Source organism: Caretta caretta, chromosome 3 (assembly GCF_965140235.1).
Source record: "Caretta caretta isolate rCarCar2 chromosome 3, rCarCar1.hap1, whole genome shotgun sequence".
In the NCBI taxonomy this organism is placed as follows: domain Eukaryota; kingdom Metazoa; phylum Chordata; order Testudines; family Cheloniidae; genus Caretta; species Caretta caretta.
The window spans coordinates 60,736,770-60,763,449 of NC_134208.1; the positions used below are offsets into that span (position 1 = coordinate 60,736,770).

Below are 26,680 nucleotides of genomic sequence, written 5' to 3' on the forward strand. Positions count from 1 at the left end.
AAACACTGGAATGCGTTACCTAAGGAGGTGGTAGAATCTCCTTCCTTAGAGGTTTTTAAGGTCAGGCTTGACAAAGCCCTGGCTGGGATGATTTAACTGGGAATTGGTCCTGCTTCGAGCAGGGGGTTGGACTAGATGACCTTCTGGGGTCCCTTCCAACCCTTATATTCTATGATTCTATGATTCTATATGGGTACATTTCCATTAATGTCGTCATGGCTTAAGGAGGTTCCAGTTCCTACAAAAAAAATCATTTTAAATGATTTCAGATGCCTATTTATTTTTTTTCAAATGTGCCCCAGAAGCAGAAAAGGGCTTTGTTATCTTAGTTAAATGGATGAGAAAAGACAGCAACACTGGTTTCTGTATAAATACATTTTCATTTGAGGCTTTGCTTTTTGTGTTGCTCACTGTTCAGTACTCACACATCTCAGTCTCAGATGGCTCCTTTTTTGCTTTATATTGCACCTTCCAAAATGTTCCAACTTCCAGTGACATCTGATAATTTATAATCGGTAGACTCCTTAAATATAGCGTTGATTTGATATGTCTGTATTTTGAGGGGCAGGGAATCGAATCACACTGTTCTCTGCCTCAGTGGAGATGCTACTGCCAGACACCAGATCTTGGGAATAAAGGATTCTTCTGCCTAAACCTCTGAATTTAATATGGTTTCCTATAATAGAATTAAGGCAGGGCAATAATTGCAGTGAACATCTGTAAGCAGTATTTGAATAAGGTACAGAATAAAGGTAGATTATGTTCGCTTAGGCAGTTACTTTTCAAATCATCATCATCTTTTCCTTTTTCCAAAGCCAAGGTTGGGTAGGGCCAAGGTTGGAAGCAGGTTTCACTTAAATCTGTTTTTGAGCTGCCATTTGAGCTTGTTGTTAAGGTGTTCCCTGGATGATTTTATATACTGTGTTATACAACTGTCTTCTGGCTGACCGTGGTACCTCTCTCTCTCTCTCTCTCACCACGCACTCTTCCACAGAGAACAATTGCAGGCAGTCGGTATGGGGTCATTTTAGCGACATGGTCAAACCGTTGTAGTTAGCACCCTTTGACAATTGTAGTTACTCACTGCACTTTTTCACTTTTCTGTGGATGCTGCCATTTCTTAATTTATCTAGTGTTGTCACACCTACAGCCAGAGGTGCTGGAACAATTTGTATAATGGGGGTGCTGAGAGCCGTTGAACCAAACTATAAATGATGGAAACCACTTCAAGCTAGGGGGTGCTGTCACACTCCCAGCACCTTAGTTCCAGCACCGATGGCCTACAGCACAGGAACCTCATTTCAAATGTTCGTGGCTTTTGCTCCAGGCTCTTTGTCAGTACCCATGTTTCACCACCATAAAGTAATGTGGGTACAACGAGTGTTTTATATAAATCTAGTTTTAGCTGTCACAGATGTTGATTTAACCATCCAAACATTTTTATTCAGGCATGTGAATGTTCTGTTCTCAATAGCTGTCTGCCTGTCTGTGTCCTCTTCACATTATTTGTCATATGTTATGATGGAACCCAAATAGCATAAACCATCTACTTGTTTGGTTACTACACCATTGATAACTAGTTTAGCCTGTTGCTTGATTTTTGATGTTGCCATTAGTTTGGTCTTTTGTTAATTTGTTTTTAATCCCCATTCTCTGGATGTTGTGTACAAGTTAGTTGCTGCTTTTTGGTTTCATTCCTCCACAGGGAGTATCATTACAATATTATCTGCAAAGTCAAGGTGATTGATGATCTGGTCCCAGTATTCTGCAGCCTCCGCCAATGTTACTTAGAGAGATTTGGACTGAGTACACATCCCTGTTTGACTCTACTTTTCACTTCAAACCATTCTGTCGTCTCACCACTGACGCTTACTGCATGCCAAACTAGGCTGTACGGACACTGTGATATTTGAATCCACTTCCTGCTAAAACTGTACCACTTTTCACAGAGTCTGTCTGTTAAGAGTTGAATGCTTTCTGAAAGTCAACGAATGTGCAAAATAAGTTCGTTGATTTCTCCCTCCTCCAAGATTTGACGCAAAACAAATCACTGATTTGTGGTGGACCATCCAGGTATAAATCAGCTAGTGACTCAGAAAGGATTTCCTCTGCTTTTCTTTTCATTTGGCTGAGAATCACTCTTTTGGAATACGTTGCTAGGAATGCTTATAAGACTTATTTCTCTGTAGTTGTCATAATCTGCCAGGTCACTATTCTTAAAGAGTGATGCAATAATTTGGTATTGCCAGGTTTCAGGGACTTCACCCTTTGTCCCTGAATAGTTTGTAAAGGAGCACGACCTTGCTTCTTCCATCATATTTTAACACTTGAGGCAATATACCATCTGTACCAGGTGTCTTGTTGATTTTTCAGGGGCATGACTGCAGTTTCAATTTCTGATTCCAATATGTGTCTTCCTTCATTGTTGCCTTCACAGTTGATAGCCTCAAAGACTGTTCATGTTCAATAGCTGATGAAAATATTCTTTCCATGTTCTAAGCTTCTGATCTTTATCGACTATGTAGTTCCCCTGAGCATGGTGTAGCTGACTTCTACAGGTGTTAACTTCTTTGATAGTAATCTGACTTTCTGAAAAAGCCCTCTAGCATTACTTTATGTAAGTATTGTTCAAGTTCTTTGCCTTCTCTCTCAAGCCAGTCTTTCATAGCTTTTTTTTAAACTGTTCTTTTTAATTCCTTGTTGAGCTGTCTGTATTTCTTTTTTCCACTCAGGGTAATCTTTAGCTTTCAGATGTTATACTTTCTATTTCTTCTTGATAGGTTTTCAGTCTGTGGTGTCACCTAGTCTTTCCTTTTTTGGATACAATCTCATCCCTAAAACCTCCTTGCTCATGGCAGGAATGAAGTATTTTGCCTCCTCCCAGAATTGGTCTACTGTTGTGTCCTCTAGGTCTAAGAGAGGGGCAAAGTGGCCACTGATGGTGTTCTGAAAGGTCACCATAGTGTCTGTATTTTTCAGAGCTTTGATAGACCCCTTTGCCGTCTTTTGCAAATTAACTCTTCAAAAGCCTAAATACAAACTCAGACCAATCACTACCCCATGGTCTGAGTTTGTATTTAGGCTTCTGTAGACCTTGTAGTCTAGTACATTTGTTTTCCAGTGTTGTTTTACAAGATGGTGTTGATCATGTTTTTTGTAGTACCATCATTAGAAATCTTTATTTCTTTATTGACTCACCTGTGCTGATCTGCTGTGTGTTATTTAAATAGATTGTTGATAGCACAGAACTGAAGTAATCTGTCCCCTTGCTCATTTCTATGCCTTCTTTTCCCAGGTCTCCCAGTCCATATTATCATGCCCCATCTTGGCAGTAAAGTCCCCCCCCTACGTTTTTATGATTCTATGATTGTGAACAAAAAACTTCTAGAGAGGGTTCCGGGAATCTCCTCTTGATGTTCATTGTAAAATTGGCTTCTGACGTTGTCTTCTGCATCTGTTGTGGGTCTGTAGTTTTGTATTCTAGTCACAGACCTTGTAATTTAACGCTCATTATGTGAGATGACACATGTATAGCTTTTCAAAGAACTGTAAGCTTTTTCTGGTAATATGAAGGCAATTTCCTTTGTTTGGGCATGTCTTTCCTTACAAAGTAAATGATTTTACAATGCTTTATGGAAAGTTGGCCACTTCCAGTCCAGTTTGTTTCACATATATTGAGAATGTCTATAGAAAAGGATGTAGTTGTAATTTTATCTAACATTCTGGCTTTGCCGCATTGATACAGCCTTCTCATGTTCCAATGTATACTCTTATTCTGTTGCCAAACAATCTGTTCTTTCCTAGCCAACCTTTTGTGGCAGCCGAAATTCCCAAACTGCTGGCACAGACCTTTTTAGGCTGGGTGTAGTCCAATCTAATTTGATTCTTGCCTGTTTTGTCAGTTTCTTGGCTTAGGTAAATACCTACACTGAAGCAGAGGCAGCCCCCTCCTGATCACTACTCATGAAGGGTGCCTGAGTTGCATCATGAGGAGGCTAGAGTGAGGCATTGAGTTTGTAATCCCCACTCCCACTTACGGTACCACCACCCTCTCCAGTGCATGCGGAGAGATAGGTGCCTAAGAATAGAAAGCCAGCACACTACGTGCAGCGCCACCTGAACTAGACAAAGTGAGATGCAGATGAGTAGGGTGTCCTAAATCCCACCCCTCCCAATTTTTAGGAGATTTTATCAAGAGTTAGGTGCCTAAGTCTGGGCTGCAGGGAGGCAACGTTTAACTCGGTATTCTTGCCAGCAAGTTGAAAAAGTATGGATTGAATGAATGGACTATAAAATGGATAGAAAGCTGGCTAGATTGTTGGGCTTAACGGGTAGTGATCAACGGCTCAATGTCTAGTTGGCAGCTGGTATCAAGCGGAGTGCCCCAGGGGTTGGTTCTAGGGCTGGTTTTGTTCAACATCTTTATTAATGATCTGGATGGTGGGATGGATTGTACCCTCAGCAAGTTCGCAGATGACACTAAAATGGGGAGAGAGGTAGACATGCTGGAGGGTAGGGATAGGGTCCATAGTGGCCTAGACAAACTGGAGGATTGGGCCAAAAGAAATCTGATGAGGTTCAACAAGGACAAGTGAAGAGTCCTGCACTTAGGATGGAAAAATCCCATGCACGACTACAGGCTGGGGACTAACTGGCTAAACAGTAGTTCTGCAGAAAAACACCTGGGGATTACAGTGGATGAGAAGCTGGATATGATTCAGCAGTGTGCCCTTGTTGCCAAGAAGGCTAACGGCATATTGGGCTGCATTAGTAGGAGCAGAACGAGGGAAGTGATTATTCCCCTCTATTGGTCACTGGTGAGGCCACATCTGGAGTATTGCGTCCAGTTTTGGGGCCGCCACTACAGAAAGGATGTGGACAAATTGGAGAGAGTCCAGCGGAGGGCAATGGAGCACATGACTTACGAGGAGAGGCTGAGGGAACTGGGCTTGTTTAGTCTGCAGAAGAGAAGAGTGAGGGGGGATTTGATAGCAGCCTTCAACTACCTGAAGGGGGGTTCCAAAGAGGATGGAGCTCAGCTGTTCTCAGTGGTGGCAGGTGACAGAACAAGGAGCAGTGGTCTCGAGTTTCAGGTCTAGATTGGATATTAGGAAACACTATTTCACTAGAAGGGTGGTGAAGCACTGGAATGAGTTACCTAAGGAGGTGGTGGAATTTCCATCCTTAGAGGTTTTTAAGGCCCAGCTTGACAAATCCCTGGCTGTGATGATTTAGTTGGGGATTGGCCCTGCTTTGAGCAGGAGGTTGGACTAGATGACCTCCTGAGATCGCTTCCAATCCTGATCTTCTATGATTCTGTGAACTCCTCCACTCTGCGTGATGGAGAGAGGATTTGAACAGGGGAGTTTTGCCTCTGAGGAGTTTGTCATAACTACTGTTCTGTGGGAACAGTTCTGTGGGATACTCTGATGTGGCTCTCCCATCACTCTGGTTGAAGCTGTTCCATTTTAGATATATAGAATCACTGGAGCAGAGGGACTGGAGCCTGGGTCTTCCACCATCTAGGTGGGTGTCCTAACCGCCAGGCTATAGAGTCCTCTCTCTCTCTCTCACCCAATGACTAAGTATTTTTCTAAATTGGAGCAATTTCATCAGGAGAGGTTGAGGAGACCACATCAGAATATCCTATAGCCAGCGTTTTAGAGCAGTCTCTGAAGAGGTTGGAGACCCCCATTCAAATCCTGTCTCCCTATCAAGCAGAGGAAGGAGTTGAACCTGAGTCTCCCATATCGTGGGTGAGTGCTCTAGTCAGTAGGCTAAAAGTTATAAGGGACCACCACCTCCTCCTCCTCTAGTCAGATTTTGAATGGATCCCAATCTAGTACGCATGCTCATAGCACACTTGTTGGATCAAGCTCTGAAGGCAAGATAGACTGGAGAACACCTATCTGCACCTAGTTTAAGGATGGTGGTGGGGCTTAAGCATAAGAGAGGCATCCAGATACCCAAAGAGAGGCACTGGGTCTATTCAGAGAGTGGGAACTTAGGCACTTCAATACTTTAATACATAAAAAATGTAGGTGTTGAGTGAGTTTTGGTGCTTACAGGGCTAGAGATCAGCCAAGAGGGGTTTTGTGGATTTCAGTGGCACTTAAAAGTGGAACGTAAGCACTTAAAACTTGAGTTTAGGCACCTAAGTCCCTTTGAACATCTGGTCCTAGGTTTCTTAGTCATTTAGCATTAACCAATGAAGTAAATACTAATGGGAATTGTGTGATCTTGGGGGACTTGGGAGATTCCAGATATAGACTGGAGGACAAGTGCTAGTAATAATAATTATAGGGCTCAGATTTTCCTGGATGTGATAGCTGATGGATTCCTTCACCAAGTAGTTGCTGAACCAACAAGAGGGGATGTCATTTTAGGTTTGGTTTTGGTGAGTAGTGAAGACCTAATAGAAGAAATGGTTGTCGGGGACAACCTTGGTTCGAGCGATCATGAGCTAATTCAGTTCAAACTAAATGGAAGGATAAACAAAAATAGATCTGTGACTAGGGTTTTTTATTTCAAAATGGCTAACTTTAAAAAAATAAGGAAATTAGTTAGGGAAGTGGATTGGACTGAAGAACTTGTGGATCTAAAGGCAGAGGAGACCTGGAATTACTTCAAGTCAAAATTGCAGAAGCTATCAGAAGCCTGCATCCCAAGAAAGGGGAAAAAATTCATAGGCAGGAGTTGTAGACCAAGCTGGATGAGCAAAATCTCAAGAGAGGTGATAGAAAGCCTATAAGGAGCGGAAGATGGAAGGGATCCACAAGGAAAGCTACCTTATTGAGGTCAGAACATGTAGGAATAAAGTGAGAAAGGCGAAAAGCCATGTAGAGTTGGACCTTGCAAGGGAATTAAAACCAATAATAAAAGGTTCTATAGCCATATAAATAAGAAGAAAACAAAGAAAGAAGAAGTGGGATTGCTAGACACTGATGACGGAGTGGAGGTTAAGGATAATCTAGGCACGGCCCAATATCTAAACAAATACTTTGCCTCAATCTTTAATGAGGAGCTTAGGGACGACAAATGGGAATGAGGAATTACCACATCCGAGGTAGAAGTGAAGCTCGAATGGGACTAAATCGGGGGCCCAGATAATCTTCATCCAAGAATATTAAGGGAACGGCACATGAAATTGCAAGCCCATTAGCAAGAATTTTTAATCAATCTGTAAACTCAGGGGTTGTACTGTATGTCTGGAGAATTGTTAACACAGTTCCTATTTTTAAGAAAGGGAAAAAACGTGCTCCGGGTATTTATAGGCCTGTTTGTTTGACATCTGTAGTATGCAAGGTATTGGAAAAATTTTTGAAGGAGAAAGTAATTAAGGACATTGAGGTCAACGGTAGTTGGGACAAAATACAACATGGTTTTACAAAAGGTAGATCATGCCAAACCAACCTGATCTCCTTCTTTGAGAAGGTGACAGATTTTTTGGACAAAGGAAACACAGTGGATCTAATTTACCTTGATTTCAGTAAGGAATTTGATACGGTTCCACGTGGGGAATTATTAGTTAAATTGGAAAAGATGGAGATCAATATGAAAATTGAAGGGTGGATAAGGAACTGGTTAAAGGGGAGACTACAACAGGTCATACTGAAAAGTGAATTGTCAGGCTGGAAGGAGGTTACTAGTGTAGTTCCTCAAAGATCGGTTTTGGGATCAATCTTATTTAATCTTTTTGTTACTGACCTTGGCACAAAAAGTGGGAGTGTGCTAATAAAGTTTGCGGATGACACAAAGCTGGGAGGTATTACCAATACAGAGAAGGACCGGGATATTGTACGGGAAGATCTGGATGACCTTGTAAACTGGAGTAATAGTAATAGGATGAACTTTAATAGTGAAAAGTGAAAAGTCATGCATTTAGGGATTAATAACAAGAATTTTTGTTGTAAGCTGGGGACTCATCAGTTGGAAGTAACAGAGGAGGAGAAGGACCTCGGAGTATTGGTTGATCACAGGATGATTATGAGTCGCCAATGTGATATGGCCGTGAAAAAAGCTAATGCGGTCTTGGGATGCATCAAGCGAGGTATTTCCAGTAGAGATAAGGAGGTGTTGGTACCGTTATACAAGGCACTGGTGAGACCTCATCTGGAATATTGTGTGCAGTTCTGGTCTCCCGTGTTTAAGAAAGATGAATTCAAACTGGAACAGGTACAGAGAAGGGCTACTAGGATGATCTGAGGAATGGAAAACCTGTCTTATGAAAGGAGACTCAAAGAGCTTGGCTTGTTTAGCCTAACCAAAAGAAGGCTGAGGGGAGATATGATTGCTCTCTGTAAATATATCAGAGGGATAAATACCGGAGAGGGAGAGGAATTATTTAAGCTCAGTACCAATGTGGATGCAAGAACAAATGGATATAAACTGGCCATCAGGAGGTTTAGACTTGAAATTAGATGAAGGTTTTAAACCACTAGAGGAGTGAAGTTCTGGAACAGCCTTCCAAGGCAAGCAGTGGGGCAAAAGACCTATCTGGCTTCAAGACTACGCTTGATAAGTTTGTACAGGGGATGGTATGATGGGATAGCCTAATTTTGGCAATTAATTGATCTTTGACCGGGGCAGATTGGCAGAGGCCCTGGGGTTTTTTTGCCTTTCTCTGCAGTGTGGGGCAAAGGTCACTTGTTGGAGGATTCTCTGCACCTTGAAGTCTTTAAACCATGATTTGAGGACTTCAGAAGCTCAGACATAGGTTAGGGGTTTATTACAGCAGTGGGTGGGTGAGATTCTGTGGTCTGCATTGTGCAAGAGGTCAGACTAGATGATCATGATGGTCCCTTCTGAGCTTGAATCTATGAAACCTAAGAGCATGGGTATATTTATTACTGTTATCTTCAAAAAACAGAATTTACATGTATTAAGTCTGGGGATTTAGATAAACAGTCAACGCAGCATGGTTTTAAAAAGCAATCATGCCCAATGCTGCTGTGAGCATGCTGAAGTCTTTTCAGCTTTTTTCAGCTTTTGATCATCCTCTCTTGTTGCTATCATAGATTTATGATCCTTCCTCATACTGTTGATTCAGCACAGTGAGAAACCTGTATGAGAGACTATTAAAAGCAAAACGGTGTATAGGCCTAAAAGACCTAGTACACCAGTGTATTTCTACTCTTCCATCATATCCTAGTTTCATAGCTGGAACTTGACAGTGAACTACAGAATACTGCTTAAATCAATAGCTATATGTGCCAAACATGTTTGTAGTGATCAGATTTTTCCTTAACCTAAACTAAGATGGTTGTAATAATTATACAGTACCATGTTGGTAATATTTTTGAAGTAACATTCTTGTTCTGATAAGTAATTATATATAGCGTTTTCACAGACATTGATTTCTGTTTTACAAATAGATCTGATTGAAGCAAAATTAGTAGGTGTGCTGGATATTTTGGATGAAGAAAATCGTCTTCCACAACCAAGTGACCAGCATTTTACTTCTATGGTGCATCAGAAACACAAGGAGCATTTCAGACTATCTGTAGGTTTACTTACTCTTCATTATTTTATAAAAATAAATTCCCAGAGTGGATGCTAATATAACGTAAGTTAGAAATCACTGTGAATAAAAAACCGAGTGGAAAACTCCAGTGATGTTCATGCAGTCTGGTGGCAGCATGTTACACTCCCATTTGGAAAATCGGTTTGGGTCTGAAGGATGGTAACAGTAGGCAGCCCTAGACTCTCTCTCAATGGACCCATGAAGCTTTCTTGACCAGAACAATGGCCGAGGCCAAGATCATTCTGGTGCAAAGTCCTCTCTGTCTATTATTGCATATTTTAAAAGATATTTTAAAAACCTGTGAGGAAGGCGTTGAAAGCAGTGTTTAGGTTTTATAGAATGATTTACTGAAAAGTAGAAAAACTTTCATTTTAGAAAGTGTTACATATTCACCTCTCCCTTAAAAAACAAAGTGTCTTAACTAATGCTGTGAAAACCTTTCTTTATGCAATCCCAATCATATGACATTCAGACATTTTTACCAACTGTAAACTCAGTTTAGGTTTTATTGAAAGGTTCACTAAAGGTTTAACTTCCATCAAACTTGTGCATAATTTTAACTGTAGTGGATATCACAATCTCCCATGCATGTCTAATAATTTCTAGCTATGAAAAGGAAATAAAAAGGATTTTCATTTTGATGCTTTTAAAAAGGCAGAGTTGATACCATCAAATAACCCTTTCCCCCTTCCCTCTCCAAGATTCCTCCGAGATTTTTAGCTTTGAGTTTTGGCAAATATCTGTTTAGTCCAATTTTCTCAGTTTCCCACATAGTACTTTAAAGATGAAATGGTGGAACCTTTTGGGAAAGGTTTGTTTGTTTTTTAAGCATACGGTTAGAAGACTAACACAATCCCAGACTATGTATTTACACGCATATTTTAAAATACAAAAACACAAGAAATGCCACTTCCATAATAACTGAATACAGGCAAATTTAACAAAAGTATGTTTTCCTCTAAATTAATACTTATTTCCTTAACTGGATTCCTGTGCTATGAGAAATTCTTGTCAGACTCTTTAGGTTTTAGTAGTCAGCTAGTACTTGCAGCCTTTGGTTCCTAGTTCCGTCTCTTACAGCTGGGTCTTTCACCTTGTATCCAGCTATTCAACACTTAATTCAGAAGTCTACACAGCTAATTTGCAGCTGTTGTAGCTTCCATCCTGTGACACCCCATGTTTGGACAACTCATCAAGGCAAATTTCAATGTCGCTGTCTTACTTTTGGATGAAAATATTTACAAGATAAATTTGAGCCTCTATTCCCTATCATTATGACAATACTGTGCACCAACCAAATATTCTGTGCCACCTGTGGGAATTAGTGTTGAACTAGGAAGCAGTTGTGACGATAAAAATTATTAATCTTGGCAGTTGCAGTGGCATTTTACTGTGAGTTGCAGGCGCATTCAAAAAAGCTCAGGATGAAGAAAAAGTTTGAATCCCAGTGAATTGAAATAGTGGAGTTTCTCACAGCTTTAATCTTAACCTGTAGGAAAGGCCATAGCATCTAATATTTCTAGCAGAAAAATATGATTTGAAAATTTACTGTTCTGATTTTGTCCTTAATGATTTTTCTGTGTAACTTGTTTTTTTATTGCAGATTCCCAGGAAGTCTAAATTGACTGTTCACAGAAATATCAGAGATGATGAGGGCTTTATTATCCGACATTTTGCTGGAGCAGTGTGCTATGAGACGGTACCTTGATTTAACAAACTCATGTTAATTATTTCATTTGTACTGCCCTGTTCTCCTTTATATTATTAGTGTTTTCCTATGAAATCTAGGAAATTGAGATCACTTGGCATAATCAGGCAAGTTAAAAATTCTTCCGGTTTAACTTTAAATGTCCCCCACCCCCACTCCCAAAAAAAGACATGGACACTTCAAATTCTTCTTTATGCTGATTAACCCAATACGTCTAACCAATATTTAATCAATAGAAGTATAAATATAATTGCTTGTTGTTACTGCTAGCTCAGTAGTAAATGTATTCAGAGTTCAGAAATGCCCTGATCATTATTCCATTAAAGCAAAATTCTCCTTGATTCCAAAGCATAACATTAGGTGCAAACTTCTCAGTCTTTGGTTTTAGTCAATTTAGTTGGTAAGACTGACCTTTTAAATGCATCTTCAAGTTAGCGACTAAAATATCCCAATTATTTCTCACTTCATTTGCCAACACTAATATGTACAAGTTAAGGTCTGAATAATAATTCTGCATTTCTACAGCACCTTCTAAGGATCTCAAATTGCATCACAAGCATTAAGAAATCAAGCCTCACAACACGGCTGAGGGGTGAGGTAATGAGAACTGAAAATAGAAACCAGGGGTAAAATTCTGATGCTATTGTAGTCAATGGCAGAACTAGCACTGACTTCAGTACGGACTAGGCTTAGCCAGGATTTCAAATCACATCTCATGACTCCCAGTCCTGTGCTTCAAACATAAGACCAGCTTTTCTCCCTTTACTGTTGTTAGTGTCAGACACAGACAATAAATATTCTACAATTATATTTTAAATACCCCGCCCCCCCCAAATTCTTGGTATTTTAGCATTAGGTATTTTTGGTGGGATATTTTGAACAAAGGATGTCTTTATGTAGGACTAAGTAAAGCTATTAGTACTGTGAAGTTTATATGCAACGCTTTACTGGTTTGTTTCCTTTTCAGACCCAGTTTGTGGAGAAAAACAATGATGCTTTGCACATGTCCCTTGAATCTCTTATATGCGAATCCAAGGATAAATTTGTCCGGGAACTATTTGAATCTACCACTAATAACAACAAGGATCCCAAACAAAAAGCAGGAAAGCTTAGCTTCATCAGTGTGGGAAACAAATTCAAGGTATTGGAATACTAAAAATGAGTTCTTTCCTTTAGTATGTTGCTTTTAAATTGCTTGAAATGAATGGAACGTTAAGTATGGGAGAATCAGATGATAACTTGTTTCATGAAAAAAATCCTCTTAAACAGCTGTTCTTCAAATAAAATGTAATAAAACCACATCTTCAAGTTAAATGATGGCCTGTGCTATGCAAACAATGAAGATTGTTTGAAGGGAATCCTTGCTTTTATTTTAAAATGCAGCAGCTTATAATTCTGTTTTTCCCCAAATTCAAATAAAACTTTTGAAGCACAAGTTCCAAGTTCTTGTTCTATATCTGGAACCTATAGTTCTAAGTTTGACAAAAAGTGTTCTTCCATTCTATTTGAAGGTGTAGAGGTAACAGTTTGTCAGTAAGTTGCCACCTCAGCATTTAAAAGCTAACCTTAAAACTGGTTTTCCTCATTTCAAATGGTGCAAAACAGCAGTAGTGATTGCTTTGACAGATATTTTCAGTATGCTGAGTACTTCCTTTTTCACTACCTGACCATAGTATCTGATGCGTCTCCTAATTTTTTCCTTTCTTCCACTTGGTGTAAAGCTGACCTTCAAGCCTTGTCTTCTCCACATGTTTTCTGCTTCCTTTCCTCATTCAGCAGTTTTATTTTTAGCTGGATTATTTCAGCTCAGGATGACTAGAGAGAACTATAGGGAAGTTGAGAGAGGAAAAGCAGGCACAGCCAGGGGCTGCAGGTAAATTTATTACCTTAATGGACTCATTATTTTATAGCTGCTGCAATTTCAGCATGAGTTCTTCTTTTCAACACATCAGTGTTCATAATGTTTTGTACCTCTGTGGCATTTTGAGTGTGTATGTTCTACTTACAGTAATTCATAAGTGTTAATTTCCCAGACATAATACATACCCTTAATGAACACTTCAAGCACTGGAAATTTCAGTTTCACTTCAAATAGCACTGGGGAATGTATCACTACCAAAGGAGACTTTATTTCTTCTGTGGTTTAAGACTGGAAATTTTTCACTTGTGTATCGAGAAATGTGAATAAATCAGTCTTGAATTTCTCTAACTGTAACAGTTACCTGAGCAACTTGAGAGAGAAGATGAAACCATTTACAGAATTTGTTCATGGGTCTCACTGGATCATTCCTTGCTACTCAATCATGAGCATATATAGATTTTTGCATAAAGCCGTTGTTGTTTCTTGTAAAACTGCATATTGACACTCACAGTTAAATTATTTCCTCCAAAACAATGCTTACATAAAATACATTCCTTAATAAATTTAATGACAGGTTTCAGAGTAGCAGCCATGTTAGTCTGTATTCGCAAAAAGAAAAGGAGTACTAGTGGCACCTTAGAGACTACCCAATTTATTTATTTATTCGTGAGCTACAGCTCACTTCATCGGATGCATTCAGTGGAAAATACAGTGAGAAGATTTATATACACACACAGAACATGAAAAAATGGGTGTTATACACACTGTAAGGAGAGTGATCACTTAAGATGAGCTATTACCAGCAGGAGAGCGGGGGGTGGGGGGGAAGAAAACCTTTTGTAGCGATAATCAAGGTGGGCCATTTCCAGCAGTTAACAGGAACGTCTGAGGAACAGTGGGGGGTGGGGGAATAAACATGGAGAAATAGTTTTACTTTGAATAAAGATTAAATAAGATTGATCCCAGAACTGATCCCTGAGGAATTACACTAGTAACCTCCTTCCAGCACGTCGGCAGAAGCACTCTATGTAGAAGTCCAGTCTGTTGTTTCGACCTTCAGGAGGAGTCCACCTAGAATCCTTCTTTTTGTAGTGTTGGTAGGAAGGTGTCTGTGGGTTATTATGTTGTTCAGAGGTGTGTTGGAAATATTCCTTGAGTCGGAGACGTCGAAAATAGGATTCTAGGTCACCACAGAACTTTATCGTGTTCGTGGGGGTGGAGGGGCAGAAGGAGAGGCCCCGAGATAGGACAGATTCTTCTGCTGGGCTAAGAGTATAGTTCTATAGATTGACAATATTGCTGGGTGGATTAGGGGAACTGGACTTCTACATAGAGTGCTTCCGCCGATGTGCACAGGCTGAAATTGTAGAAAAGTAGCGTCAGTTGCCCCATAACCTCAGCCGTGCAGAACACAATGCCATCCACAGCCTCAGAAAAAACTCTGACATCATAATCAAAAAGGCTGACAAAGGAGGTGCTGTCGTCATCATGAATAGGTCGGAATATGAACAAGAGGCTGCTAGGCAGTTCTCCAACGCCACTTTCTACAAGCCATTACCCTGTGATCCCACTGAGGGTTATCAAAAGAAACTACAGCATTTGCTCAAGAAACTTCCTGAAAAAGCACAAGCACAAATCCGCACAGACACACCCCTGGAACACCGACCTGGGGTATTCTATCTGCTGCCCAAGATCCATAAACCTGGAAATCCTGGAGACCCATCATCTCAGGCATTGGCACGCTGACAGCAGTATTGTCTGGCTATGTAGACTCCCTCCTCAGGCCCTACACTACCAGCACTCCCAGCTACCTTCGAGACACCACTGACTTCCTGAGGAAACTACAATCCATCGGTGATCTTCCTGAAAACACCATCCTGGCCACTATGGATGTAGAAGCCCTATACACCAACATTCCACACAAAGATGGACTACAAGCCGTCAGGAACACTATCTCCGATAATGTCATGGCAAGCCTGGTGGCTGAACTTTGTGACTTTGTCCTCACCCATAACTATTTCACATTTGGGGACAATGTATACCTTCAAATCAGCGGCACTGCTATGGGTACCCGCATGGCCCCACAGCATGCCAACATTTTTATGGCTGACTTAGAACAACGCTTCCTCAGCTCTCGTCCCCTAATACCCCTACTCTACTTTCGCTACATGGATGACATCTTCATCATCTGGACCAATGGAAAAGAAGCCCTTGAGGAATTCCACCATGATTTCAACAATTTCCATCCCACCATCAACCTCAGCCTGGACCAGTCCACACAAGAGATCCACTTCCTGGACACTACGGTGCTAATAAGTGATGGTCACATAAACACCACCCTATACCGGAAACCTAGTGACCTCTATTCCTACCTACATGCCTTCAGCTTTCACTCAGACCACACCACACAATCCATCATCTACAGCCAAGCTCTACGATACAACCGCATTTGCTCCAACCCCTCAGACAGAGACAAACACCTACAAGATCTCTATCAAGCATTCTTACAACTACAATACCCACCTGCTGAAGTGAAGAAACAAATTGACAGAGCCAGCAGAGTACCCAGAAATCAATTACTACAGGACAGGCCCAACCAAGAAAATAACAGAATGCCATTAGCCATCACCTTCAGCCCCCAACTAAAACCTCTCCAACGCATCATCAAGGATCTACAACCTATCTTGAAGGACGACCCATCACTCTCACAAATCTTGGGAGACTGGCCAGTCCTTGCCTACAGACAGCCCCGCAACCTGAAGCAAATACTCACCAGCAACCACACCCCACACAACGGAACCACTAACCCAGGAACCTATCCTTGCAACTAAGCCCGTTGCCAACTGTGCCCACATATCTATTCAGGGGACACCATCATAGGGCCTAATCACATCAGCCACGCTATCAGAGGCTCGTTCACCTGCACATCTACGAATGTGATATATGCCATCATGTGCCAGCAATGCCCCTCTGCCATGTACATTGGTCAAACTGGACAGTTTCTATGTAAAAGAATAAATGGACACAAATCAGACATCAAGAATTATAACATTCATAAACCAGTCGGAGAACACTTCAATCTCTCTGGTCACTCGATTACAGACCTAAAGGTCGCAATATTACAACAAAAAGACTTCAAAAACAGACTCCAACGAGAGACTGCTGAATTGGAATTAATTTGCAAACTGGATACAATTAACTTAGGCTTGAATAGAGACTGGGAGTGGATGCGTCATTACACAAAGTAAAACTATTTCCCCATGTTTATTTCCCCTCACCCCCACCACGCACTGTTCCTCAGACGTTCCTGTTAACTGCTGGAAATGGCCCACCTTGATTATCACTACAAAAGGTTTTCTTCCTCCCCCCACCCCCGCTCTCCTGCTGGTAATAGATCATCTTAAGTGATCACTCTCCTTGCAGTGTGTATGATAACACCCATTTTTTCATGTTCTGTGTGTATATAAATCTCCTCACCGTATTTTCCACTGAATGCTTCTGATGAAGTGAGCTGTAGCTCACGAAAGCTTATGCTCAAATAAATTGGTTAGTCTCAAAGGTGCCACTAGTACTCCTTTTTTTTTAAAATAAATTTAAGTAAATGTAAATAATTTGTTAAAATTAGATAAGAAAAATATGTAGCATCAGTGAAAACTGAGTAGCAGGTTAATTGGGCCGGGCCTACCCAGCCTCTTATGACACTCCTTTATTCATCCCAGCTGTATGTGCTAGAGTCCACCAGCTTCATCTGCAAGAAAAACCAATAGGCCCCTTCTTTCTCTGCAGGAGAGATGCTGGTAGCTTTAGCTGGAGCAGCAGCAATGTATTTGGTAGACCCCCTACACAGATCCCTGCACACTAGGCTCCCTGAGAATAATAGACCAGCTAGTCTAAAATAAGAATCTTGAAAACAATCCTGTTTTATGGTACACAGTACAGTAGTAAGGGCAGAACTGTGCCTGACCACTTGGTATCAGAATTTTGTGTAATGTCACATTCCACAATCAGTACTGTAAGCATCAGCAAGTCAAGCATTACACTAGTCTTTGAAAGATCAGGCTACTCTTGTGGCAAAAATTTAACCATGTCTCTTGAGCTGGTTCCCTGCATATGTAAGTCCTAACCAAATGCTAATACATAGAAGTTGTAATGTGCTACTCAGATGCCTGCATCTGTAGTTGAGGCCTAAGGCTCTCATCCTTTGATACACACAGTCAGTTTCAGAATCAGGGCGTTAATTAATTTCTCTGTTTGTTTAAATTCCATCTAGGATAAATATAGGATTCCCCCCCACTCCCAAATAAAATGAAGACTTATCTGTTGATTGTCATATTAAAAGAACAGTTCAGTGTAAAGTAATTCTGAGGATTTTAGCTGGCCAAATATATGACACATTAATCCATTAAAATGTTAAATCCGAATTGTAGGTAGCCTTGAGTAATGGTGAGCACAGCATCTCTTGTAAAGAGAATTTAAAAAAAGAAAAGAAAAGCAGTGTTAAATGTCTTGACGTGCAAACTGTGTTGAGAATGTCCTTATCCATGTAGTGTTTGACATGCTGATGCACATTACTCCTTACTATTTGTAGCTTTTCATAGATTTTAAGTTTGATTTATATTATTCATATCACTGCTGTCCAATCACCTCATTAACTCTACTATGTATACAACATTTTCCTTATTTATTTTCCTACTGGTGTATGTACTTTAAATATCTAATTGCTAATTTTCAGACAATAAAGAGATATACACATGCAATTATTATACCATTCAACACAAGAGTATTCAACATAAGCAGTTTCCTTGGTGTGACTCAAGTCCTCTTGCATGAAGTTGTCTAAGATTTGTTCATGTGTGGTTTATCAAAACTGAATGAGCTACTATACATGCACACACGCACACACCTAACAATAACTGATGCATGCAATAGTGTTGTGTCACTCTAATTTATAACCGTCATAGTAAGACAGACACTTTATGGTTCTCTAATATGAAGTATTGAATTGTTTCATTTTTTTTTGACAGACTCAATTAAATTTGCTCCTTGAAAAGCTTCGTAGTACTGTAAGTATAAATATAGATGCAAATTCTGTATTTTCCTTTATCGCTCCGCTCACTTTAACCAAGAGTTTTGGCTTAAATTTAATGTTTTTATAATAATAAATAGTCACTTCAAAAATGTCATCCAGTTGCAAAACAGGATAATTTTAAGTGTATTGCTACATGGGTGCTGAATATTATTAAATTCATAGACTAAATATTAAAGTTACTGAAAGGAAAGTTGCTTTGTATTGTAGCATGGAAATTCTACCAGTTCAGATAAAGTGCATTAATATTACTTAGTTTTATCAAGTCTCCAATTCCTTTCCCGATCATTTCCCTTTCCTCTAGTCTACTTGCTTCTCACTCATGGGTAATCTGCCATCCTGTGTTTGATTTATTTTTGTGACCAGATTTTGATTCACTGTATATCTGTAGTTTAACTCATGAACAGCCAGGGTTTTGAACAAGTTCCAGGAAAACTCTTAACTCTGATAATTTTATTTTTTATTTGTTGTAGAGTGGCACTTTATTTTTCCATCCCCTTTTCACTACACGTTCACATTTTCAAGTGTGAGAAGGGAATCTAGAAAATCTAGGAATGAAGTTTTATATCTCTTTTTTCCGGGGGGGGGGCATTTAATCTAATACATTCATGTAATTGAATTGGTAGCAGGAAAAAAACCTCATACCCCCACCTCCATCCCTACTCCCAATATTAAAATTAGTTCACATTAACTTCATTCACTTTCTCTCTAATCCTCTACTGTGATTTGTTTCTGCTTCTCTCACCTACACCCCTTAAAATTCTGCCTAGTGGTAACCCTCCCTCCATAGCCGGTCAGTGCTGCTGGTAGATGGAGGAGTTTGCATTACATCTTTACATTTCAGATCCAGGATTTAGATGAGCATATTTCCCATTTATTGTAAATTCTGTTTTAATTTATTTTTATGCAGACCCTCAGAGAATACTAGGCATGGGTTTCAGTAAAAGATGCTGCTTGTAACTACCAAATGGCTAATATGTTTCAGTGTTAGAAAGGTTTGCTGCATTAAAAATCTTCGAAGAAGCTCTTGAGCCAAATTAATCAATTTTTAAAGAGCTTTAGTTCATTAGTGAAAGACAAACATGACTAACCATGTTTCACAGCCCTTTGCTACTTCCTCAGGGCTTCTGGAGTTGCACAGCCATTTGTCTGATTTTAACTTCCTGATTGCATCGGCTCCACAACTCATTGCTTGATCCCTCAGTATCTAGTTCAGGCAGTCATCTTTGAAGAATTTGGCTAAAAAGCCACTATACCTTTTCTGTCTTTGATGTGGTTTTACAGAGAAGCAAATGGTCTACTCTTGCAAGCCCTCCATGAATGTGTACTCTGTTTCTTAGATACCTCTTATGTGCAGGATACATCTTCCTAGTATTTTTGTAGGTCTAGAAGTATTCCCTATCAGATCAACCGCCTCCTTGTCATTAAACAGCTCACTTCATGAGAGGATATTACAGCTGACTGTACTCCTGTGCTCTATGATAAGTATGAACTAGCAGCTTCCCGTTCCACACTTAAATCTCTCTCCTATGTTTGTCTTATCCTGTGCGATTTTTTTAAATTTCTCTCTTCCTTTTGCATTCTTTGTGTCTTTCTTCAGTGCTTAGGGCATAGAAATTACAGTTTCTATACATAACGAAGAGAATCCAACCTACATTTCACACATCTTTAATCTGGATAACAAATTCTGCTTTACTTGCTGGAAGATTACCCATTAGTACGGAGAGAGTTTAGCTCAGGAAATAGATTGCAGAGTTAGTGGTGTGTTATCTCACTTTTCACTGAGTCAGAGTTATCATACTTGTGAATTTATATATTTACAATTTCTCTAACATTATGGTCAGAGGAAGTAATCAAACTGAGTTATAGTTGAACTTTAGGGAATCAAGAACTCTATAAATAGAGGTAGAAAAACATTATTTTAGCCAATGCAACTTCTTTTAAAAAAATTTAGATGTAGTAAATTATCCTGCTTATTTAACTAGGATAGTAATCGTTAAACTTTATGCTTTGATCTAATTTCTTAAAAAACAAGTTAGATCATAGAGAACCATAAAATTCTAGTCCATTTATATCATCTCTGCTTTTTAAGCTCAGAATGGTGTGGGGCCTCTCCCTATTTCAGTATTACTTTAGCAAATGTCTTCAGACACTTTTTGGTAGGAATACTAAAATTCTTCTTGTTTATATTAGGATAGTAACCAAAAATATGGTTAGCACTTCTCAGACATAACAAAAGATAGTCTGTACCCCAAAGAGCTGGATCCTAGTCTTCAAATATGTTTTGCCCTGCCCCAGACTCAAAGCTGGCATGAATGACCAGGTGAAAATTCTTCTTTCCTAGGGAAATCTTAGAACCAATGTAGCTAAGTGTTCATCAGCCCTCTTTCAGCAGTTGGAGTTCAAGGGCTTGTTCGGGAGAAGGGGGCATGGCCAGGGTGCTACTTCACTCCAGTGGTCTTAGAGTTACCAGGATTGGGGGCATAAAGATGACATACAGCTACCTTTGCCCAACCCTTTCCTTTCCTCCCCTGACCCCCAGGACCTGTGCTGAGCACAGTTTTACAGCTTGGCTAGACCTGAGATTTGGTCCCAAAAGGAGAGGGGGAGAGAGAGAGATACAAGGTACAGTCAAAGCAGTCACAGGTCAGGGTAGTCACAGTGAGGATAGTCACAGGTCATATTAATCCCAATTTTATTCTAACATACAACATGAATGGGATTTTTTTTTAAATGTCAGGGAAGACACTGATATACTTGGGCTGGTGAGCAAGGAATGAGTGGTTAAAGAAGGAACTGTTTTGAGGGATGAAAAAAATGGAGAGAGAGATGGTTGGATGAAAGCGTAAAGAGATGGTATTAGTTGCTTGTCTTTTTCAAGCAAGATGATTATAGTAGTGGAGATAGAGTACAGCTAGACTGATGCAATAATAATTGGATTCAGTTATTGATGGGAAGAAAAAAATTGTTGAATGAAAAGAAGGTGAGGTTCTATTGACAGTTTGAACTTTGAGATCAATTGCGTCAAGATATGTTGAGTGCAAAATGGATATGAAAAGACTGAGAAGCATAAAAAGTCAGTTTCTCTCTTTAGAAATCTATTACTGTTCCTTTGTTATGTAATTCTTAAATGATCACTTATTTCAGAAGGTTTAAATTTATGTAGATTCTGCTATCTTGCTGTCCTGACAATAGGGTTCAAGCTTTATTCGCTGCATCAAACCTAATTTAAAGATGACAAGTCACAATTTTGAAGGGGGACAGATTCTTTCTCAGCTCCAGTGTTCAGGTAATGTATTCCTCTTTTTTTTAAATTTTGTGCGTTACAGATTCACACAAAGTTGGAATGTCTATCGTTGAAACAATGTTTCCTTGATTGGATAAATATTTCTGTTCTTAATTTAATGGTGTCTAGATACAATTAAATGATTTGTATCTAATGAGTATTAATTAATTTTGATTCTCAGTAATCAGATAATTATTTTTAAGTAAGACAGTGCAGCCATCGTATTTTAGACTTTTTCAGTGTTAAATGAAAAGCTGGCAAGCATTATGCACTCCACAACATTAAAATATACAATACAAATTCAAATTCACAGTGTGTAGTATAAGACTGCCCATGTAATACTTGCTCAGATAAGAAAGAATCTAGCAACCCCCACATCTGATCACTCTCTTTAATCCTCTACGCTCTTCCTCCCCCAAACACCTGAAAATACAAATAATGAACTTTGTAGTGTGTCCCAAAAGATGGACTGAGCAGGGGACATGAGTTTCAGAGTTGAAGACTCATTACAAAAAACACCTGGTCAGCACTCTTTTCATGTTTAAACTGATGGTGTTCCAATTTGAGCGCATCTGCTGAACTGCAGGGGTGTTGCATAGAACAAGAGGCAGTACCTCAGAAAGCCAAGTCCCAAACCACTGAAGGGATTCATATGTTAGTACCACCACCCTGTTCTCTGTCTGGAAACAAATAGACAGACAGATAGATTATGGTGTTGTGTTCTTGGCATGAAATGCTTCTCAGTAAACAAGCAGCCACATTCTGCACCGTCTTCAGTTTTCTGATTGATTCGTAGATGTATCCCCCATTTTGCACTCATTGTAGTGTTTTAAACTTGAAGTGTCAAACGTATGAATGGCATCCATGGAATGATATGCATCTGAAGGGAAAGGTGTGCTTTTCTTGCTAAACATATATGTGGGAAAAAAGCACTCTTATTAACAACTCATATCTGAACATCCAGAAGCAGAGAAGGATCTAACAAGACCATTCCATTGTGTGTTTGTGTCATAGATTCACAGTTTAAGGCCAGATGGGACTGTCAGATAATCTAGTCTGACTTCTTGAATATCAGAGGGCCTTAAATTTCACTCAGCTACCACAGTATAGACCCCAATCATTTGTGTTTGACTAAAGCATATCTTCCAAAAGCCATCTAGTCTTAATTTGAAGATGGCAAGAGATGTGTTTTGGCACAAGATTTCTGCCATTTGCACTTTAACAGTCTTTCATATCACTTCAGCTATTACAGGTAATCTGTAAATAAGAATGACCTGTGCTAGTGAAGTTGCAGAGAAACTTCTTTAGGGGCCACGGTATCTATGGACAAGTACTGAAGTTCATTTGAAGTTCCATTCAATTATCAGCTGAATTTTCTGTTGGCTAAATAGTATTCTCCCTGAGAGCTCTCTGGTTCCATTGCCATCTGAGGGTACACCATCAAAACAGACTCTGCCCTTAAGCAGAAGGTAAATGGTTTGTCTGTAACATGGGAGTAATCTCTACCTCCTTGAGGTCCAATCTCAACCCAAATATCAGCTCTTGAATATGTCCCACACTGTGGGTTTGCCAGAAATCTCTTGGGCACGCCATGATTGTCGTCTATGAGCAGAAGAATTGTCATCTACATGGACACCGAAATCACCCTGTACCATCAGTTTCAGTGACTTCAGCCATGTAGCTTATCAGTTCCGCTGAGACCTCTGCAGTGTACCCAGGCTGATCCATTGAAAGTAGGCCCATCTGAATCCTGCCCCATAACACAAATGCAGAATGAGTACAAGCAATCCGATCTAGTTTTTTGAATGATGCTGCATGGCCATGAATCTGGAAATAAAAGGTCCTTTCAAGTTTTATGGTATTGTTTACAGACTTATGCAGCCTTGTTCTTGCACTATTATGCTTGATACAAACAGTTAACTGGGTTACTAGAATGAACTTACTCGCAGAAAATCATGGTGGCACAATATAAATAAGTCAATAACATTAAATTGCATCATTTCCCATAAGTCCTTTATACACTTTTCCGTCCAGGTGTTTGTTTCATTGTTTCTTTTGTGGGTTCAGTAGTTTGAGCTTAGTTTTTTCAACAGAATGGCTTAGCATCTGGTGTCTTGGCAAGCAGACTTATATTTGTCATGCCAAGTTATTTTTAAGTAAAAATTAGCACATCATAAACACACAAATGCTTAACAATGTTGCTTTAATTAGGATTCCATTAACGCCGTTATCAGCAGCTAATAGCACTTGGCAATATTTGTGAGACTAAACAAATCAATAGACTAAACTTTTGATTTTTCACCATAAGCTTCTATAAGCACATTTGTGTATACGTATTAATCTGTTTGTTTCAGTAAAATAACAAGTATACATAAACATTAAACTGGGGGGGGGGAAGTAAAGTTTAAGCTAGAAAAGAGCTACTTATAATATGATTTTTTTTAAAAAAAAAAAGGTATTAATGGAAGTAAATCAAAAGGCGAATGACAATAGTACAAACTTCACCAAGAACAAATATGCAATGAGGAAAGGTGGCAAAAAGAGTTAGTAAAAACAATCACAAATAAAATTAAAAATGAGATACTCAACATCTGTTGCTGGGAATTTGTCAAAATTAGCATAGAAACATGGCTGGTTGTATGTTACTTAGCTGCAGGATATAATGAGATTTGGAATTGGGGGGAGTGGGTCAAGGATGGCTCTTGCGTCCAAAATATAACCCAATTTTCCTAGTTTATTCATTCTGCAAATTGGTATAATATGTTAATATTTAACTGCCATGGAGATTGTGTTGTTTGTTAAGATTTTTGAGATCGTTGCATGAAAGAGATTGTAGAAGGCCTGGCATGAATTTCCTGTATCTGTGCTGTGACACTCTTACCATGCAACTTTGGAGCCATTTCAATGCATCAAGACATTGATATCTTTGCAGTTCTCCCACTAATTTTGAGATCTGGGGTGATTTTGAAACTCTTTTGAACTCCGGCTCATGGCATGAATTTAGCCTTGACTTATGTACTCTGGCATTGCAATGTCTGTTTTAATTACTGGTTGAAGAATCTCCAGCCTTTTACTGATTTGGGTAGCAATAAATTGTACCTCTGGAGGTGATGGCAGTATTTATGGATATCTATAATAGACTCATTCCACACTGCCACTTTTGCTGTATCAAAGATATACAAAACGCATCTCACCAGCTAAGGCACACCCCAGCATTACATGTAAACAGGGTGCTAATGCCAGTCATCTGCCCTTTGTACTCTCATTGCCTCTCATGCTGACATCATTGGTGTGCCATCGTACACATTAATAGTCTTTGTCTGTTCAGAAATTATTGGGACCCTGCTTTAGGGAAGGAACAGCAAAATAGTGGATCTGCCAAAAAAGATTTAACAGAGTAACCCACTGAAGTCGATTAGTTGCCACCTATCTGGCAAGGACGCAGACTATTATCATAGACTGTCTCAGACGTTCAGGAATAAATTCTTATAAATGGCCATTTGACCAGGAAATGGTGAGTGCTGGGGCCAGTCCATGCAGAACTATGTACTACATTGGGGACTTAGGCCAAGCATTTGAGCACATCCAAATGACGTAAGCCATTAATTGTTCATTATTATGAAACGACTGCTTTATTTACATTTTAATGACATATATATTTTTGTGTGTATTTCTGTGAATATAGGTATGGTGTCTGTTTTGGACTTGATGCAAGGTGGCTTCCCATCACGAGCATCATTTCATGAGCTATACAATATGTACAAAAAGTATATGCCTGCAAAACTAGCTCGACTGGACCCTAGACTTTTCTGCAAGGTAACAATCACCTGAGTGCCAAATGAATTGTCCATATTTTTTCTCTTCATCTCGGATAGAAAATATTTATTTTGGTTTATTTTGTGCCTTTTTTGTGAAATATGAATCAAACTGATATTTTTTTCTTGTTATAGGCACTATTTAAAGCCTTGGGTTTAAATGAAAATGACTACAAATTTGGATTAACAAAAGTGTTTTTTAGACCTGGCAAGGTAAATAGTATCTCTTTTCAATTGCAGTTTTTGAACATAGAGTATTGAAGGTTGTGTAAACTTCCCGAAAAGTATTGCTTTAGAGCGAAAATATATTGCATGCTTAAAATAAAAAAAGTTATAGCAGAGAAACAAAGGCTTCCCATTAAAACATATCCATATTCAAATCGTCTTTCTCTGAATATGAGCATTGCTGTTGCTGGGGCAAAGGAAGGAGAAGCAGTAAAAGCTTTTATGTCTAGGACTGAGACATCAGTACAGAGATGTAATTGTCTTACTTATTAACATAATTATCCAAAAGCTGAAGATTTTCAAAAATGGATGCCCTTAAGTTATGCTGATATGTCAAGGTTTTCAAAAATGGCTTTGGGGGCTTCTCTCTTTGGGGGGTACCCAACTTAACATACCTTAAGGGGCATGATTTACAGAGTGGGTGCTAAGTAAGTGGGGTACCCAAAATTACTAGTCTCTTTTGAAAATCCAGACACATATTTAGGTGCCAAAATAAAGATTTATGGCTAGGATTTTCCATGCCATAAATCTTTATTTTGGCACCTAAATATGTGTCTGGATTTTCAAAAGCATTGAGCACTCAGCAACTGTCAGAAAATGCCTGGCTTGGAAGTAGTCATTTCTGTTATCAACAGAACCTATTAAAATGTAAAAAGAAAAGGAGTACTTGTGGCACCTTAGAGACTGTAGCTCACGAAAGCTCATGCTCAAATAAATTGGTTAGTCTCTAAGGTGCCACAAGTACTCCTTTTCTTTTTGCGAATACAGACTAACACGGCTGTTCCTCTGAAACCTGTTATTAAAATGTAAAAGCAAAGTTACCTTTTCACGGGTTTGAATTAATTGGAAGTTGAACTGAGGTTTCCATGGTTACAAGGTTCTGTTTACTGTACTGATCTTTTACCTTTGTCCTCAATGCTCTGTTAGGTTATAATGTTGACTGTCTATTTTCTATTATTTTTGTTAAGTAAAACTGGTTATGTATTTAGTTTGCAGAGTTTGATCAGATAATGAAGTCTGATCCAGATCATCTAGCAGAGCTGGTTAAACGAGTCAATCACTGGCTTATCTGCAGTCGTTGGAAAAAAGTTCAGTGGTGTTCTCTCTCGGTGATTAAATGTATGTAATTTAATATTGCTTTTTAGTAAATCAAAATATGCTAACAGAGAATAGCAC

General features: G+C 39.3%; 1 protein-coding gene across 9 annotated transcripts in view; it reads left to right on the forward strand.

Annotated features, from left to right (window-relative positions):
- Nucleotides 1–26,680, forward strand: part of MYO6 (myosin VI) — a 177,170-nt gene that overhangs the window by 106,232 nt on the left and 44,258 nt on the right. For all 9 annotated transcript variants that reach the window (XM_048845884.2, XM_048845886.2, XM_048845888.2 and 6 more), the window contains exons 16-23: nucleotides 9,375–9,502; nucleotides 11,127–11,222; nucleotides 12,199–12,372; nucleotides 18,117–18,155; nucleotides 21,374–21,467; nucleotides 25,150–25,280; nucleotides 25,415–25,492; nucleotides 26,494–26,623. In XM_048845884.2, coding sequence (XP_048701841.2) covers nucleotides 9,375–9,502; nucleotides 11,127–11,222; nucleotides 12,199–12,372; nucleotides 18,117–18,155; nucleotides 21,374–21,467; nucleotides 25,150–25,280; nucleotides 25,415–25,492; nucleotides 26,494–26,623 — 870 coding nt within the window. The remainder of the gene's footprint in view (nucleotides 1–9,374; nucleotides 9,503–11,126; nucleotides 11,223–12,198; nucleotides 12,373–18,116; nucleotides 18,156–21,373; nucleotides 21,468–25,149; nucleotides 25,281–25,414; nucleotides 25,493–26,493; nucleotides 26,624–26,680) is intronic.